The sequence below is a fragment of the Mastomys coucha genome, unplaced genomic scaffold (assembly GCF_008632895.1).
Source record: "Mastomys coucha isolate ucsf_1 unplaced genomic scaffold, UCSF_Mcou_1 pScaffold22, whole genome shotgun sequence".
Classification (NCBI taxonomy): Eukaryota; Metazoa; Chordata; class Mammalia; order Rodentia; family Muridae; genus Mastomys; species Mastomys coucha.
In genome coordinates, this window is record NW_022196905.1 from 251,079,082 (window position 1) to 251,099,310 (window position 20,229).

Genomic DNA, 20,229 nt, shown 5'->3' on the forward strand with positions numbered 1-20,229 from the left:
TCTCTCTCTCTCACACACACACACACACACACACACACACACACACTTGTAAATTTTGTAAATGTCACTTTTATTTCCTCAGATGAAAGGATCAGATGAGAGCTGTACCACACAGCTTGGGCTGAGCTCAAAGCATTTCTTTCTCTGTTCTAACTAACTTTAGGCCTAGGTCTGGAAGGTTTTAGCCTCTGTACAATCTAATCTTCTGAAATGACTAATTCAATCTAGCTTCTTTCAGCTTCTCACAGAATTGCTCTGCTTGGTTTCAGTGTTCTAATCTGGCTCCTTTTCATTCTCTGGCTTGTTCTGTCTTCACCTATGTCTACTTTGTTTGTAACCTGTCTCTGTAAAACCATCCCAGTTAACTGTTATCCTTCACCCTTCTCCCCACTTTGTCTGTATGTCTGCATCTCTGTCTCTGTCTCTGTCTCTGTCTCTGTCTCTCTCTCTCTCTCTCTCTCTCTCTCTCTCTCTCTCTCTCTCTCTCTCCCTCCCTCATCCCTCCCTCCTCTTAAGTAGTCTCTCTTTCCTGTATTCTTCTTGTGAGACTTGGGCATATCCTATCTCTGACTCATCTTGTCAGATCTTTTTTCTGCTTCTTCACTTTGTCTGCTCCTCAATTAGATGTCACTTTTGAACTTTCTTCTATAAACTAACCTTCATTGTTAGGGATTAAGGGTGCATCTGTATTACAGTCAGATCACACTGCAATCCAGAGCATGCCTGCATTCCAGCAGGATCATATAGACCTAGTATGATCCCTTGCCAGAGCAACCATGTTGCTGGATTAAAATTCCTCTATATATGCTCATTCTCAATCACATGACTGAAAACTCCCTGCACACTCACACAACTTTCACATTGCTTTACAGATGCATATTCCCATGTATCCATAAGCACACACCTATATCTGTACCATTCTCATACCCACACCTGATATAATTATCTTCACACTTTTCACATGCACACACCTCTTATCCAGCCACCTAGTACACTGTCTCTTCTAGAAGTGATTTGTTTATCCTTTGTGGACATGAATCAGAGTTGTCCCAAGTCCAGAGACTCTGATGACAAAGGAAAAAGGGCAGAATGACGGGATCAGTAGGACAGGACAGTTCCTGTTCCCAGATCTGGAGCAAGAACCTCGACCATTGCTGGGACACCCCTAACAGGTGTGAACACATAAATATTATTAAGTTACTTAGACCTAGGCCACGTTTTTTGTGAAACTACTAAAAATGACTTTAAAAAAACAACTCTTTAAAAATATCAAGAGACCAGTAAAGAACACTGTCCTAGCCATTGACCCCATTCCATGAGAGTGGTGGTTTATAGATGATGGCCAATCCTTGGCCCTTCACTCCAAGTGTCCACTGTGATATCTTCCAGCTGTGGTCATCCTGTCCCTCTCAGTGAACGAATTTCTCCCCATACTCCTCTACTCTTGTTCTCCTCTTTTCTACGAAATCCCATAAGCCCATTGAGCCTCTCTGTGCTCTCATATGGGTTTATTTCATGGCATTTGAAGATACTCATTCTAATTCTTGTGGCATAGAAAGTGTGGCTTTGTGGGGAGTAGTTTGGTGAGTGAGTTGTCTGAGGAAGGGGTTCTTATTAGTTCCTGTTCTGAGTGTATAAACCCTTCATGTAGCTAATATTTAGCTCCCTTGAATGTGATAATGTTCTAGATCTAAAGCCAATATCATTCATTCCAGCCAAGCATTACATCCTATGAAAAGCCTTTGAAATTGAAAGTGTGCTGAACAGAGAATTGGGCTAAATGAAAATTTTTCCTGTCACTTCAGGTTTGGGTATGTCGATGGATGTGTTTGTTCAAAGTCATATGCAATGAAAATGATGATGGAAATGTCTAGGAGAAAGATTTAGACGCCTGGGAAAATGGGTTGATGGATTGTTTGACTTTGTAATGGAAGAACTAGCAAAGAGGGCAGTGTACAATGCAATTGTTTAGAGCCCTTGGTGAAAGCAAGAGCTCTGCCATGCAGTACAGATCGCATAGGTTACAAGTTGGCCAACATTATCATCCAGTAAAGTTGGTAAAACTCACAATTCAGTCTTTCATATTTTATTTACAAATGTGAAAAGCCTCATCTGATGAGTTTGAATTGAACACCACCACCAACATCAACAATAAAAAAATGTGCCCAGTTAGCTTCTGGAAGAAAATCAAAGGGAAACAACCCATATACCAGGACAATTAAAGATATTTTTGTTTCTTTGATTTTAGACAAAACCATTGGATCTTTTCCCTATAAAAACAGTGTTAACACCTTTTAAAGAAAGGTCACCTCTGACCTTTTCTGATTCAATTATAAACTAAGATTGCTACTCTTTTAGTATTTTTATGTTCTTTGTTTTTTTACTAGATTGTTATTGAGTTCAAATGCTTAAAAACTAAACAAGTTATGATAGTATGCCTAATGGGTTCATGCACGCTTATAAGAATACTACATATGTATGAAATTATTAGGTACAGAAGTATATACACATTCTTTATTTTCGATTATCCAAAAAGAAGATTCCAAAGAAGAACTACTTTAAGGTTGTGTTCATGTGCAGGGTGTTGTGGTACAAGTACTTGGAAGGCAGAAGCAGTTAGATCTCTGAGTTAGAAGCCACGCTGGTCTGCATAGTGAATTCCAGGGCAGCTAGAGCTAGAGTGAGACCCTGTATCAGCAACCCTCTGCCAAAAGGATAAAGATTGTATTTGTGAATACAAGGTCATGTTTTCAGTAAGACTTTCTAGATAGTGAGACTATAGGCAACCTCTCATCTTTTGTTCTGTGTACAGTGGACATCTATTTTTTAATCAAGGAGAAAAAAATCAATAACACTATTTTCTGTTAACATTGGAACAGGCATATAAGCAAAACATCAAGTTCCATCTTCCGCTCTGATAAAGGAGGCAGCAGAAAGTCCATCACAAATACATTCTGGCCGGCTCTGTAGTTTTTATTATGATGGTTTTTTTTTTTTTTTTTTGGTTTTTCGAGACAGGGTTTCTCTGTGTAGCCCTGGCTGTCCTGGAACTCACTCTGTAGACCAAGCTGGCCTCGAACTCAGAAATCAGCCTGCCTCTGCCTCCCAAGTGCTGGGATTAAAGGAGTGCGCCACCACCGCCCGGCTATTATTATGTTTTTTAAATTGAAAAATGGATGAGAGCATTGGAAGCTTTGGTCTCAATATATTATTCATTCTAAACTCTGAAAGACATCAATGGTCTAATCAGCTGTTTGAGTCTAAACTAGAAGTTCTCAAATGACATTTGTCCATGGTACTTTACCTGTGTCAATATAATTTCTTGTATAATACCTCTAAACCAAAGATACCAGTGACATTTTCATTCAAAAAATAATGTTAGGGCTTCAGAGGTAGCTCAGTTTGTAAAGTGTTTGGCTCTCAAGCAGAGGACTTGAACTCAGGGCCATGGCATGTTTGTAAAAGGCCAAGCACAGTGGCATGCCTCTGTAACCTCAGCTTTTGGGGTGGGAGTGGGTCATAGACAGTTTGATCCCTAGAGCTCATTACCCAGGCAGTCTAGCCCAGTTGGCTAACTTGGGCTCCATGAGAGATCCTATCTCTCAAAAACAAAGATGAAGAACAATCAAGAAAAGTTACCATGTGACCCTTTGGTCCCCACATAGACCTGCACACATGTTCATGTGTACCTGCAGACACAAAAATGCATACAAAACATGCACACACCATATCACACACATGGACCACACACATACAGATTTCAAAATTGAGTGATGTCAGCTACAGTGGGGAGACATAGCCCAGCACTGCCAGCAGTAGTAGCCTGAGGAATTCCCACCTTAGGATCTTCCACTTAGATAAAGCTAGAGTTTTGGCTACACTGATGAAAAGAATTTTGGAAAAGTCAAAGTGAAATAGAGAGACTTGAGGACAATACAGAACTAAGACATGGATGCAATCTAAGAGAGAGAGAGAGAGAGAGAGAGAGAGAGAGAGAGAGAGAGAGAGAGAGAGGAGACATAAGTATCTTTACAAAGACACATACATGCACATATGCATACACATGCACACACACATATACACACACAAACGTACACACATAAACACACATGAATATCTCTGTAGCTTCCTAAGTAATGTTTTTTTGAGAATGTATTTTACAACAAAGTTTTAAAATGTAAAAAACAAAACAAAACTACACAAATTCATTTATTTTTCTTATCTTAAATCATCTCCTTTTGTGAGTGAAATTATAAGGTCCCCTTTTACCAGGTATGTAATGTAAGTTCAGGGAAACTGAGAAGTGTAGATAACAGTTAAATTCAAAGTCATATTCATTCTGGATCTAAGTAAGCACATTTCAGCCCTTCATTTTGAGATGTATTTTTATAAGTAAGCACTATAGAAATTAAGAAATTACAATTATGTTTGTGTGTGTGTGTGTGTGTGTGTGTGTGCGCGCGCATGTATGTTGCCCATATGGAGGGCAGAAGACAACTTGCAAGAGTCAAGTCTCTTCTTCCACCATTTGTGTCCTAGGATATCAAACTCAGGTCATCAGCCTTGTCAGCATGTGCCTTTAGCCTCTGAGACACCCTTGTATGAAATTCTTATTGCATCAGTTGTGTTGCAGTTTCTTGACACTTATTCAGCAGAAAGCAACACAGATTTCAGGACAAGGAGCTTCCTTCCTTCCAGGGCCCTTTACTATCTTCTGTCTTTCCATCCTGCCTCAGGTCCAAAGAATATAATGAGGATTTATTTCCTGGCAGTTGATTGTCAACCTGATTATGTCACATCTGTTTGCCATTCAGTATTTATGGAAATTAATTAGATTCCTGTCCTTCTATGGAGACTAGGTTCTGTCACTGCTATTTGCATCCCAGCATCTCAAAGGGGTAGTCCCTCAGAGAGCTCTTCTTGGTTCAGAAAACTAGTAAGAGGTTGGAGAAGATTTATTCCTCAAAGGAACCAAGAAATAATTCACAGCTGAACATTTTCTAAATGAAATGCTCTAAAGAGAGGCCAGTAAAAGATTATAGCCTACAAGAAACTTAGCTAGCATTTGTCCAAGCTCAGGGCAATGCTAGAATCATCTAAGTCCACCAGGGGTGTTTCAGGCTTCAGCAGAAGGTCCCTAACTTCTCTCAAGATTCTCCCAAGCGTTTTAGACAATGTTAACTATGCCCCTTTGTTGAAACATAAACCAGACCCTTTGATTTTTATACACAAACTGCCTGCCACAATGAGAAATGTAGATATCTTGGGTAGCAGGAGGGGCTTATCAGTTAAAAACAAAAACTTCTTATGGCAAGGTGAAGAATTTATTTGCTACAACCATCTTGGGTAGTTTATAACCATCTGAGACTCTAGCTTCCCAGAACCCCATACCCTCTTCTGGCCTCTTCAGACACCAGCACTCACATGTGGAAGAATCCACATACCCTCTCCCCCCCACACACATGTGCACACCTGCACACACACACACACACACACACACACACACACACACACACACACACACATACCTACACCTTTACACATACACACACCTACACCTATACACATAATTAAAAATAAAATAAATGCTTTAAAAATTAGCTAGCTATGTGAGATGATGTATACATTAATGTGCTTCAGTAAAGAACACTTTGATTATCTTAGCATCATGCTCTTTTCAATATATATACCATGATTCCTCTGATGTAAAGTGATGCATATAAATTGAAAAGAAATATTTTAATTAAATGCAATTGTTTTAGTCTCTGGACTGCTGATCTGTCCAGGACTCTGTACAACTTTTCAAAGCCTAGAGTCAGATCAAATGATGTGCCAGGCTCACTTCTGTTGCTCCCTATTGGTTTCCCATGACCTTCTGTTTAAAAGTACATTATTCATGATGTAGCTTCTCAAACATAGGCTATGATTAAAAGAATGTATTATGATTGAATGTAGGAACTGAGCTACCTCAACTGGGTAAACCTACTGTGCTTGATAGTTTTTGAATAGGGCTGCTGTTCCTCTTGGAAAGTTACAATAACCAGGGCAGTTCTCATGAGTTAGGTTCAGCTACAGAGAATAGCCCGTACTGCTTGGTGTGTATGCATGGATACAGAGCATTCTTGGGCATTTCTAGATCTGTGAACATTCTTTCCTCTCCATTCCCTCTTCCTTACCATTTCCTCAGTCAGTCTCCCTCCCATTCTCAAGCAGTATTGTAACACAGATGATGGAATACTATTTCTTGTAAGCTGTCGATAGTCTGCCTGGCATTGACTCCACAGTATGTCACTTAGTGAACATAAGGAGCTGTGACATGGTGATACATGTTCATAATTAAGTAGTCAGAGCTACTTGTGAATTGGCCAAACCCAAAGGACTTTAATGCCCCAAGCTTTAGTTCTGTGAGTCAAGCTCCTTAGTACCAGACTTTGTAATCATTCGTCATGTGGAATTTACTCTCTATGTGGTCAACATCCTTGCTTCACATAACCATTGATCAATACTCTATAATATCTCACAGTGATTAACAGCTTCTTCTCTGTTTTAGGTGTTTGCCCAACTCTTGTGAGCATGGTGGTGAATGTTCTCAGTCTTGGAGCACCTTTCATTGTAACTGCACAAACACGGGTTACACAGGAGCCACTTGTCACACCTGTAAGCCATACACACCTGTTTGCTCTTCTGCCTTCAGCTTCTGTTATATTGCTTTCTCTGGTATTTGTGCCTATGTGACCTGTGTGACCTTGTATTGGGATACATATCTTGATTTTCAGTACTTATTTGGTTTCTAGTTTATAGTCCACACATCATTTCATAAAATCACCAAAATAGAAATATATGGTATAAAACAAAAAAGAAGGAGGTCAGATAGTTGGAAAGAACAAAAATATGTATGGAAAGCAAAAGATAGCTAAGGAATAATAAAATAAGATGCAGACTGTTTGAACACTTTCTGCTACCTGACCTGGACAGCATTTGACTGGGAACTCTCTAGGAGAACAAGTACAGGTTGAATTAGGATCTGCTACCAGATTCTTTGTTGTTTCTGTGAAATGAAAATATTTTTAGAAGCCATGTTGGATGGGCTGGGATGTATGGGCTCTGGTATGGAGATTCACTCATCCAGTAGCACCCTAGAAAGTGGTATTCCATTTGGGCATTGATAAGTGAACACCATATATTGGCTGGCTTAAGTACAATATAATTGGTTTCTTACAGTTTGGTGGATGGAAATTCAGGTTCACAGGGGTTCAATGCTTTGTCTTCCCTGCTTCCTTGTTCACACACTGCCATTTTCTTCCTGTGTTCTCACACAGCCCCAAGAGTGATAGCTCTCTTTGAGACCTGTTGTTTATCTTTCATTAAAACTTTACCCCCATGACCTCATCACCCCCAGAAACCCTAGCCCCTAAACCACACTATTAAGAATTAGTTTCCTTTAAGATCTGTTTAATGAGGTTAATGGCAGCTAAGTGGGACAGACAGTTATTATAGTAATCATAGTTAATTTTATTGAACACTTTCTAAATTTTAAGTGTGGATTTGGTATCCTCTGTATGATAACTCATTTGATCCTGATATCCCCCTCTTAGGTCAGTACTGTTATTGGCCTAGTTAACTCATGATATAATTCAGAGATATTTTTAAACTTCCCAAGTTGGCTTACAGAGAATAGGCAGAATGAAGGAGCTCAAGAGCCTGAGGTCATAGCATATTTTTTTTCTATATTATAAACCATGTGCCTTTTTTCTACTGAAATACTTACTTAAGCTGTAAGCCTTATGCTATTTTTGTAGTCAACTTGTGCAGTACATGTTCTATAAGGGAGTTGCCCAAATGCCCATCCTCCACATCCACTGTTTGATGTTATTTCTTAAATTCTGAGCAACACAGAAGCAGAGGTTGACTTGCAGTAAGAGTGTTCATTGCAAAGTCAATTGCCATAAAACCTTGGGCAGGTCAACCACACGGCTCATTGTTTTGTGTCCCAACTTGAGTGGGAATCAGAATCTTTGACTCTGGATATGCTACTGTGGACTCTAAGAGGTTCTAGTTCAATAGTAGAGAGACCATGTTCAAGAGAGTCTGTTGGCCCTTATCCATCCCTCATAAGTCCATAGCCAGGTATTGACTATATACATTGCAGTATCTCCTCAGATCTTACCAAAAAATGATCACTGAAGATGGAGCCTCACCTAAGCTGTCACCAGAGGCTAAGTTACTCAACTATGTCACTCAGCTACTGAAGGACAGTGTATTTCATTTTTCTTAAATATCATTTACCATCTCCATTATAATAAAAGACTCAAATCTGAAAGCTATTAAATATATTAGAATTGACTCTGCTTGTTTTATTGTTATTAATAAGTGAGTGTAACTATAAATACAAACAGCTCTGAGGAGAAACTTGAATGGGAAGTAGAAAGGTCATTTGACACGTGGTCCAAAATGTGATTGAAAAATTAACAGGATAGGTCCATGAGCAAGATATTTAAATAGAGCTGAAGGGTTTTTGTCTACAGTGTTCTGAGAAGCAGGATGAGAACAATGCTGTTGGTCATAGTAGAGAAGCAAAGATGAAGGCTTCTAGAAGATTCTCTTGGAGTCTCATTACTTGTTTGGCTGAGGCAGGGGCATCATGGCTTGGAGGCTAGACTGCACTAATAGTGAGAGATTGTCTTCAAAAAGAAAAGGTTTGGATTAGGAAATAACCATCATGCCATAGAAGATCAATCAGTGAACATTAAAGCAAATGTATTTCCCATTTGGGTTTGGAGAAATGGCTCATCAGTTGAGCATGAGTACCACTCTTACAAAGGATATGAATTCTGTTATTAGTACCCTCTTGAACAAACTCACAGCCTTCTACAGCTCCATTTCCAAAGGATTGAACTCTTCTGGCCTCCCAAAGCCCCTGAACTTATGTACATATACTCTACTACACACGCATACATATAATTAAAACAAAAACAAAAACAATGAGCCTGGAGAGTTGGCTCAGCATTTAAGGTCTTCCAGAGGACCTGACTTCTTTGGGATGTACTGCAGCACTGTGCCTGCCAGAGTTCTTACAGCACCTGAGGGAGAAGGTGATGGTTCTCTCTCTCTCTCTCTCTCTCTCTCTCTCTCTCTCTCTCTCTCTCTCTCTCTCTCTCTCTCTCTCTCTCTCTCTCGTAATGTCAATGTTTAATTTTTCCCTCCTACAGCTGGCCTAACCACTCTTGAGTCGGGTTGGGGGGTAACCCTCAAGGAGGAGATAACTAAGAGGTTCTTCCATGGGTACCTGGTGGTTGTGCCTTTTATAGGCTTCCCTTTGCCTTATACCTGAAGATGTCTCCTCAGGCCTGTGGGCAGCATGCCCTGATTTCCAGAGGACCTGACTTCAGTTTCCAACACTTAGACCAGGTGGCCAAAACTTCAAAGAGATATGACTATTTTGGCCTCTGTATCTGGCCTGTGGTATCTTTATTCACACACATGCACACATGCACACACACACACACACACACACACACACACACACACATGCATGCGTACACACACACCTTCATGGAATTAAAAATAATAAAAGTAAATCTTAAAACATATAAAAATAAATTTTAAAAAGGTCTAATTTCCTTGTCCATGTGTATGATTTTAGGAGCTCATCACCATCCCAAAGTTATGTGTATATCTCTGGCAACCACTTTTAAGGTATTTATAACCATATGCATATGTTCCCTGGAATATAAAACTAACCATTTTACATGCCCACTTCAGTGCACAATGCAAATATAGCCACAAACTGCTGCATCTTTATGTCTCCATCTATGTGATTTAATTAGGAAGAAATGACACCGTCGTATTGCAGAGCAATAATGTAGAAGGGAGGTTCCAGAATATTCTGAAAAATTTGTAACTTTTCATAAATTAGCTGTAATGTTTCATGTCATCCAAACATTCATTAACACAATTTTCAAAAATTTAAAATTGATTTGGGGGAGGCTACCCAGAGGTTTTTTATATTTCAGATTTCATGGAATTAAAAACCTAATGTAAGTTACTAGTACTTTTGGCTGGGCATTCAATGAGAAGTGTGCATTTCGCAGATGTTAATATCAAGCCTTATGCATGGCAAATATACACTCCTATAATAAAAAATTCAATTATGGATCACAACACAATGAGACCACTTGGGGGCATATTTCATATGAATATTTCCTCTGCTTTGAATCTTAATTGTGTTGAATGCTCATTAAAGGGCATTAGAGAAGTTTCATAATTATGTTTAAAACTATAGATGAGGAACTTTGCAAATCATTTTCCCCCTTTGAAGAAAAATGTTTACCTCTAGTTAAGTTAATGTGAGAAAGTAACATAGTACAAATATTATTTAAAATCTCCCCATTGCATAATTATTGGGCAGCACCTGATTAGCTCTGAAGGTTATGGTATTGTACTTCAGATGTTAGGTTATTACAAGGTGATACTAGAATTAGATATTCTGCAATGGGTACCACAATATACCACATTATACTTACAAAGGTCTTAACATTTAAATAGCTGTCTCCTCTTCTCTACTCCTTCCTACCATAAAAAATAGGCTAAATTTTCATTTTGATCTAATAGTCTCCTTCTCCTTTGGTGATAAAAATGTCATAAAATACAACCTCATTTTTTGTATATTATCCATCTCATCCATATTCATTTGTAAAGAAAAGAAGGATGGATTTTGTTTTAAAATATAAATGTTACCTGTTCCCTTGGCCAGTGATGTGCATAAACTTGGGGATCTACTGTAAATCTTTTAAAATTTGAGAGATTCGTTCCATGCTATTTCATTTATGATCTCTCTCTCTCTCTCTCTCTCTCTCTCTCTCTCAGCTATCTATGAGCAGTCATGTGAAGCCTATAAGCACCAAGGAAATGCTTCTGGATTCTACTACATAGACTCAGATGGGAGCGGTCCTCTGCAGCCGTTCCTCTTATATTGCAATATGACTGGTAAGTTAACACACTTCCATTTGCTAGATAAATCTGTTCTAACGGACCGATTGCACAAAAATTAAAACGAAATAAGTGTAACATTGATCTAATTTGCAACATGATTGAAGTAGATATTAGTTCTAGTTTCTTCTCTGTTGCTGTGATTAAACACCCTGACAAAAGGTACCTTAAGGGAGAAAGGGTCTAGGGTAGCTTACAATTCTAGATTCTGGTCTATCTTTTGGGGGAAGTAATGGCAACAGGACCTTGAAACAGCTAGTTACATCAAATCCAGTCAGGAACAGAGGTTATGAATACATCCTTGCTTAGTGCTCAGCTAGCTTTTTCTACTCTTACACAGACTAGCAAATGTAACAGTGCTACCATGGTGGCCCGAGCCTTCCCAGGAGGTAATCATCCACAGACAGGCACACAGACTAACCTTCTCTACATAATTCCTCATTGGGACTCTCTTCCCAGGAGATACTAGATTGTAGCAAGATAATAATTAAAACTAAGCATCACAGTACTATTTAGTAAAAAGCAACATAAATATTTAACAGATGTGTTAGTTAAATGTTAATAATTTACAATATTGTTAGTCTGTGTGCACATGGTAACTGAGCAGTGTTTCTATTAATAAGTGTTTCCTATTGTGTCTCAAAACACAAGCTTTGTCAGAGCAATCAATGCCTAGGAAAGAAAGATCTGAAAACAAAAAGAGCCATTGTTTTAAATACGTGTAACTATGAAATTTATTTTTTTCCTAGAATTCCTATTCTACATAAATTCAGACAAATTAAAAATCACAGGAAAAAAAATGGGTTTGATTAAATTCAACATCTACATCTACCACCATTCAAAATGAATCAGAGCAGTCAGAAAGATCTTTCAACATGGGTAACTGCTTGTAAATATTAAGAATTTTCCCCATCTTTCCATTGTGAACAGCATTCTGTCCACTACTGTAGCCAATACAAGAGGTAGAAAAAGCACACCGACAGGAAAGCACAGCTTATAATTTTCATTATTCATAGATTATTAAATTATATATTAAAATTATCCTGAAGAATCCTAGTAAATGATTTTAATTTATATTAATTACTGGATCACAACTTAAAATAAAATCATTTGTTTTCATATACCAATAGTATGCAATTAGAAAATGATCTTTTAGAAGATTGGATCTCCAACAGCCTCAAAACATTCAAATACATGGTTAAAAAAAATACAATAGAGGATTTGCAAGGCTTCTCACAGATAGATGTATAATGTTCTTTATATGATTTAAAATCCTAGAGGTAGAGAGGAATATAAAATTTTCATTAATTAAGAGACTCAACATTGTAAAATGTCAGTTCCTGCAAGATTGATATTGATTTTTAGTACAAACCTAAATTAAAATTCTAGTGGTGTATTTGTTTGTAGGTTGGCGTGATTATTTTGGTGAGAATGGATAAGCAGATTATATTTTATGAGCACATAGGAAAGGGTCAGAAATAAGTCATTCTTAGGGAACAGAGCTGAAGGACTCAGTTATAGCAGGTATAAGAAATATTAATAAATAGAACAAAAGAGATACTTCATAAATAGATTCACTCATGTCGAGATAACTAATGTTTTATCAAGATGAGAGAAATGGGCGATGAGAGAAAGGTAACCATTTCAACAATTGGCACCAAGGGAAGTTGTATATAAATATTAAAAATGAAGGCATATCTATCCTTCCTTCATCAAGTGCAAAAGGAGAATTCTAGGTATACTGTTTTGTCCAATATGTCAGCCACATTATACTTTAAGTTGATTCAGATTAATTCCAAGGTTCAATAATTTTAAATGCATTTTATCGAGGCAAGCAAATATAAGTACTTTAACTAAAATCAAGTAATTGCCAGTCAAATTTTAATTGCTGAGTCACCTATGGCTAGTAAGCGTTATGCTGGCCTTCATGGCATAGAAAATCTCCATCAGTGCAGAAGTAACACTGCACAGTGCTGTGGTTAGACATCCGTAGCAGCGAGGGAAGGATAGCAAGGGAAGGGGGCAATTTTGAGTTGAGTCATATATTGTTGTGAAGGGAGATTTTCTACTGAAAAGTCTAGTTGTGAATATCTGAAGAAAGAAACTTCAGAATAGATAGAAGCAATGGTAAATGCCAACTCCTAAGACTTCCAGGCACAACAGCAACAGAGCCAAGTTAGCTTTCAGTATGACCAGGGAATGTGGCATAGCAAAAAATAAGGAGAGATTCAAATAGAGGGCAGAAGAAGAGAGAGAGTTATGTGGTCCTTACTGTAGAGGCTTAAGGTCTTTGGGTATTGTCCTGAGTAAGGGGAAACACATTTAAAGCACAGTCCTATACACTGTATACAGCCTGAACTTCTTTGATAGGGCCATAATTGCTCTCATATTGGCAAATGCCTGTCCAGGGGCAAAGGAACAATAGATAAAGCATTAAAGTTAGGAGGTCATTTAGGAAGCACAAACGTGTCAGTGACTTTCTTACTATTTTAATAAAACTAAGGCAACATATAGAAGTGACTGGTTTTTTTCCAGTTCTAGGGGGTGACATTCCACAATGGCAGGACAGGGCTAGCAGGCAGCAAGTGGCTGGAGCCTTAGTCAGGAACTCACATCTCAAACCACAAAGAGGAAGTGGAATACAAGTTAGAAACCTGCTCTCAGTGACACACTTTCTCCATGAGTCTCTTTTCCCAATCCTTCCCAAAGAGAACCACTGGGTATGGATCACGTATTCAATTTCTAGAGACTTATTGGGGAACAACCCATCAAATCATCACAGCAGATGTACAGCAACAAGCTGGCTGTGGATCTATTGCCCTTGACCAACAGCAATGCAGATGGGGAAAGGAGACTAGCCCTGTGTATGGCATACATATGAGGTATAAGAAAGCAAAAAGAAGCATGATGTACTTGGACAGCCAAAATGTTTGCATTATTGGAGATAAGGTCAGAACAGGGGCTGAGGAGTGGACATCAGAAATTTCATTTGACTCATTTTGAGTCGACAATGTCTGTCATGCAGTCAAACAAGATGTGAAGGAGACGGCTGCATAGAATATAGCAATAGGTCTATACTAATATATAATTCTAAAAACCACGGGCAGTGGTTAATCTTGGGCTACTGATTTTTGTGATGTGAGAATTATTGTAGAACATATCTTTAGAAAGTTTTCAAATACATTGCTTGGTGGCTTCATGAATTGGCAACTGCTGAGGAAACAGTTCTCGAGACCAAACCAATCTAAAAACCCATGCTGACTCGACAGGTTTACCTCTAGTGTGTGACTGTACAGTCTGCAGGTTACAAATTCCCAATCAGTAGTGAGGGGATTCTTTCTCTGAAGTCAGGAGGGACCCAAACAGTCTTTCAAAATGGCTATTTTATGTATACAGATTTGAGTGTGCTGTTTGAGACATATGCCTCTCAGATTTTTGTTGGCATAGATTGATTTGCTCTTTAAATTTAGATATCCTAACTGTGAAAACAATTCAAAGAACAAAGGATGATTCAGTATATGTAAGATATGCACTCAAGTATCCAGATTAACTTTTAAATGTGTCTAGTTCATGTAGGATGATAAAACAACTACAATGCCCAGAAAAGCTGTACAAATCCATGTTCCCATGAATGCTTTATGAGCTATTTGTTATTCTTAAAATAATATCTATGTAAACTAATAAATATCTCTAGTCTCTGAGGATTACATATAAACAGAGGGAGGGGGGAAGGGAAGAGGGAGAGGGAGAGGGAGAAGAAAGAGAACAGCAGTGAGGTAGGAGGGATCACTTCTTGATTTGTGGTAGTCATGTTCCATAAAGTCACCATGGACATTATATTAAAAAAATACTAAATCATTGCTCCTAAGTGAAACATAGTAAGACAGGTTTTCAACAGCCCTCTGGTAACAGCATTCTCCTCAATAGATCAATATTTAATCTTTTTTATAATGTCTTAAGGTTAAAGACATTATACACACACATACTCATATGCACACACACACGTGCACACAAGCATTTATGCACACATACACATGGGGGAGAGGTGGAAAGAGGAGAGAGAGAGAGAGAGAGAGAGAGAGAGAGAGAGAGAGAGAGAGAGAGAGAGAGAGAGAGAGAGAGCTGTGATTCATTAACATTGAATTCATGACCCAAAGCATTGGGACCTAATGCTGAGCAGTACTCATCTAACATGTGCTACGTTCAAATCATGCTTTGAGCTTAATGATGATTCTCAGTACCTCAACAGTATTAGGGGACATTTTAAGCAGCAATATCATCAACTAGAAGAGAGAAAGGGAAGAATTACAAAATAGATCATAACTCCATTCATTTCCAATACGAACACTGAAGCAGGAGGCAGAGAGCAGCTGTTTCTTCAGCTCTGGCTGAACTCAGTTTTTGTTACTCTGTGCATGACTACAAATGACTAGAAAATTTCAGGGTTATACATAAATTTCCAGCAAGTGGATGAATTCACAAATAATAAAGATCTATAAATGATAGAATCAACTACCTCGAATGCTACTATGGATAATAACTCAGGCATGCATCACCATATGCAAATTGCTGAATTATGTCTGCCAGATGTTGAGGGCAGAGACACAGTTGTTCAGGGACAGCTCCTTGTCTCTGGAAGCCTCAGAATATTGAAACATAGTCCAACAAAAGAGGCAACTCAGAATATAACAACCCACCAGCCAGAGGCAGAAGCATACGTGAGACAATGTGAGAGTCGCCTTGGTTTTTACTTTTGCAAACGAGGACACTAAGACTTGGTAACTGTGAGTGTGGCAGGCTGATGGTATTAGTAAGAACTTAAATCCTGGTCCTTTTTTCTTGCAGCCCGAAGCCTTTCTTCACTTAGATCAGTACCCTGTTGTGTGTCTCTTCTTGTTACCCAAATCAGGTATAGCCGTCAAGAAGACCAGGCACACTGCTGAATCAGTAGCTTGCAAATGTGTGACTTAGAAAACTAATATAAGTTTGAAATCACTGTGGAGGAAATTATTCCAAGTGGGTTAAAAATAAGTCTAAGCATTACAAGCTAACTGACACAAGCAAATAAACAAAAATCTGTATTTCCAATGGATAGTTTCTTAAGTGACATTAAAGACTGAAATTTCTTTGTCAATTGAGCATCCTAGATGTAATTTAAAAGTAGAATTAGATAAGTCCCTGGGGGTGTACCTGTTTGGTGGAAGGTAGTTTTACTCCATTCTAAACTCACTGTTTGCTTTAATGAAATAATTTTATGTTTAAGATGTTTCCCTTATCAAACATTTCATTGTTAAGAAGATCACTTCAGAGGGAGCTAAAATAGTGGCTTTCAATCCCTTGACCAATGGAAATTCTGTGTTGTCAACTCTCCAATCCCTGCTGTACTATTGGGGGTTTCTGGGCGGGAATCTCTGCTTTTTAATAAGAAGCTTGGTGTGATTTTTTTTTATCATAATGATGTGGGGCTATCAGGGTTTCTTGGACAGAAAAGGAGTTTTTCTGGGGAAGCTTGAATTCCCCAAAATTGATGGCTTTCAAAGCTGTCCCAAGCCTGTGACTTTCAGGGCCTGCCAAATTCAAAAAAGGAGATTTTTGGACAGTGTGGGAGCTTTAGGGTGAAGTCTATCACAGATTCATAGGTAAAAGCTTAGGAGAGAGAATGAGAGAACCAAGCTGTTTGAGCTAGGCATGAAGGTCAGCCACATGGCAGGGAAGAGAGTTTCAGATGTGGAAACCAAAGCCCAAAGTACCAGAGACAGCACAGGTGGGTTCTGCCAGCGTCTGAAAGCAAGAGCCAGAACAAAAGAGAAAGCTAGGCTGTTTTGAGTCAGGGCAGAGAAATCTGAGCAGACCCAACATAACCTCACCATGGCTCATAGGGACGGTACTAGTGGGTGGGAATTCTGGGAAGGAAAAAGTATAATATCCCATTAAAGGGATAATTGTTCCCCCTATTTCTTACCATAAAAAACTGTCTTCTTGTTCAGGTTGTTGACCTGCCCAACTAGATAAACTTTTAAGGGAGGAGGCTTCCATTCTATTGGCTAGGAGAGAACAACTTTCACTTAATGGGCACTCAATGCTATTATAATAATAAGACAAGGGTCTTACAAAATTAGCTTGACTATTTTTACCTTGGAGATTTCAGAGTTAGAGGCTTCTTAGTAGCCATTCAGGTTAACAGGGAAGCAGCCGTGTAAGCACCAAGGCTATTAGCTGGCCCTGTTCTTTTCTTCTGCTTTCCAGAATACAGCACTCCCTACCTGCTCTTTCCCGTCCTTAGCTCATCTATCACCCTCAGCTATTAAACACGAGGCAAGAACAGCTTTGCGACTATGTTGCTTAAACAGCAGGTTTTTTTTCTTTATACTGTTATCACCCTAAAAAATAGCAGTCAGCCTCAGGTAAATCAAGGCCTTAATTACTCAGTAGCTTTATTTACAATTCATAGTATTAGAAATCTCTTCAGGGAGAGACACTGGCAAACTCAAATTACCATTCTATTTTTTTTTAACTCCATAGATTTTTCTGCCTGTTTCAGCAATCTCTTCTTGTTCATTGCCCCTCGTTTCCTTACTCCATAACTCTTGTTGCATTTAGTACGGAATAATTTTTCAGAAATGAAAAGCATGACTCTAAAACAGACATAAAGGTAAACACTTGAAAGCACATTTTAGAGATTTCGTTGAATGTATTATTAACGGAGAGATGGGTTCTCTGTTAGAGACAGTTCAAAGGAGAAATAAAATAACAAACACATGTACATATTAGGACTATTAATATGATTGTGTAAAGCTGTCTTCTTCTGCTGCAGAGGAGGCAAGTCAATAGACTGTCAATCAAATGGTAGTTGCTTGTCTAGCTGCAAGAATTCCTAATAACTTGTAAGGAAGCAGTGTTATTCTTTCTAAGAGAGGCAGAGAAACTGGCAACAGCTACAAGTGCAAGGGTAAAGCAAAACAACACACAGACTGAGTATGAGGTTGAAAGACCTTCAAATGTAGATTTGTTTTGCAAGTTACAGAGAGTAGTAAATAGCTCTAGAGAGATTTAAAGGCTTGTCTGCTGCCCACCCTCTGGTGTAATTAAAATCTAAGGATTTGTAACTTCCCTGATATAGATTTGTTACATTCCAGAGCCAGTCTTTCTTACTTTAGGGAGGAAGGTGGGGATGTCAGTTATCCTGTAGAAGACCTGTGTCTCACTAGTCAGGGCTCCTCTCCTGTCTTGTGATTCTGCTGCTGCACACACAGGTTCATCTGGCACTCAGTGTCATGGCTTGTGAGAAACTGGGATGTGAGGAACCTCAGCTGCTAAGGTTCCCTGTGAGAAATGGTCCTCAATAAGTACTTCCAGGTCAGTTAGGACAGGTAGGTAGGTAAGTAGATGATAGTAGTAAAGGACAGAAGGTTAGTACTTGATAGATGATAGATGGATAGATGGTAAATGATGTGTATTTGGGGCCAGATGATAGATAGATACACAGATGGTAGATTATGAATGGATAGATAGTTGATACGTAGATAGATGACATATTTATTATATACTATGGGTGAGTAAATAGGTAGATGAAAGATTATAGATGAATAGCTATGTAATGGGTAAAGGATAGGTATATGATATATGGATAGGTGGTAGACAATGATGAACGCGTGATAGATGGTAGATGAGTGGATAGATAGGTAAGTAGATAAATGGATGAATATATGATATCCAGATTTATGATGGGTAGGTAAGTGATAGATGGATAGGCTTTAGAAAGATGATAGATTATAGATGAATGAATAACAGGTATATAATAGATGATAGATGTATAGCTGATAGATGAATGTGTGATAGGTAAAAGATAGGTAATAGATACACAGATAAATTATAGACAAATACATAGATGATAGAAGATAAATGATGATTGGTAGATAAATGATGGATGGATAGGTCATAGATAGATGAGAGATGAAGGTAGCTATTTGCATATGTGATATAATAACTTTTTGGCTTGGAAGTAGTGTGGCACCATAGACCATTCATGGTTTCAAACTTGATGGCAGGTCACCATCCTCTCTGTATTCTGTCGCTTAGAGAGTTATGAAGCGGTTCAGTGACACTGGGAGTTTCAGAGACACCATAGATGGCAATCAGATGACCTCCTGGGCTGTGCTCTAACCTAGACACCAAGCCATTTCTATTCATCCATTTCCTTATTTGATGACTTTCTCATTTCCCTAGCACATGCCCTGTGCATGTGCCAACCTGTGCACTGGTGACACCCATGGGAAATAATGCCAATGCTCTCAAACTGAGAGTGCCCTGTAAAGTGACTCACTATGGATCACATGTTTCTTTCGTTTTCTGATGATTATTTCTAAAGCCACACCAGAAACCTCAGTTACTATAATCCTATCTGAACGTCCAGGAAAGTGATGCTAAGTTGCTACTAAACCCTACACAGGTGATTCCAGACATGGCTTCAGGAGCCCTCACTTCCATTGCTGAAAATCTCAGAAGATGTCCTGTCTGCTTTGTCTTGGAGATCTAGATGGCCTGTTAAGTGCGACTTCTTATTAACTGCACATGTAGTAGCATTTTGTATCAGAAAATAAAATTGCTTAGTAGAATCTCTGCTAAGGTCTGTCTACTTAAGGATTTCCAAAAGGAAACATTTATATGAGCTGCCATTGAACCGTGGCCATGCATGATGGCTTTAACCTTTTCAGAAGAGGGAGCTGAACTGTAGGGAGGTCCCTCTTAAACTGACCCCAAAGGGCCCAGAGACAAAGGCTCCAAGCAGGTTCATCGTTTTGCTTTTCTGGAAGCTACTCAGCCAGAGTTAGGCTTCTTCATGTGCAGCAGTAGATTCACCCCCAAGAAAAGGCCGTTGGTTCTATTGAACAATAAGAGCCAGGCTGACAGAGCCCAGGGTGACTGGAACCTCCTGGTTATAGTAACCTTAAACTTCCAACAGCTGTGGTTGAGTCAGCAAATACTCCAGGATTTCTGAACTAGCCTACTGACTGGTTCTGCCAATTCAAGCTTGGAAGTAGAGGCTTAGATTTTTAATGTTTATTACTACACTCTCTGAAGAGCACAGACACATGCCAGGTTTTCAGCTTTATCCAATGACCTCAACCATGTTCTGCAGGCCACCCATAATTAATTTTATTAGTTTATATGTTATTACCTTCTGGGGAGAAGCATCCTGCTGATTACATCCTATGCTAAGCTGAAACCTAAAGAAAAAAA

The 20,229-nt window shown here is 38.8% G+C and overlaps 1 protein-coding gene across 3 annotated transcripts in view; it reads left to right on the forward strand.

Annotated features, from left to right (window-relative positions):
* The window catches only part of Cntnap4 (contactin associated protein family member 4), a 353,495-nt gene that overhangs the window by 200,607 nt on the left and 132,659 nt on the right, over positions 1-20,229 (forward strand). For all 3 annotated transcript variants that reach the window (XM_031341494.1, XM_031341492.1, XM_031341493.1), the window contains 2 exons: positions 6,551-6,657; positions 10,867-10,986. In XM_031341494.1, coding sequence (XP_031197354.1) covers positions 6,551-6,657; positions 10,867-10,986 — 227 coding nt within the window. The remainder of the gene's footprint in view (positions 1-6,550; positions 6,658-10,866; positions 10,987-20,229) is intronic.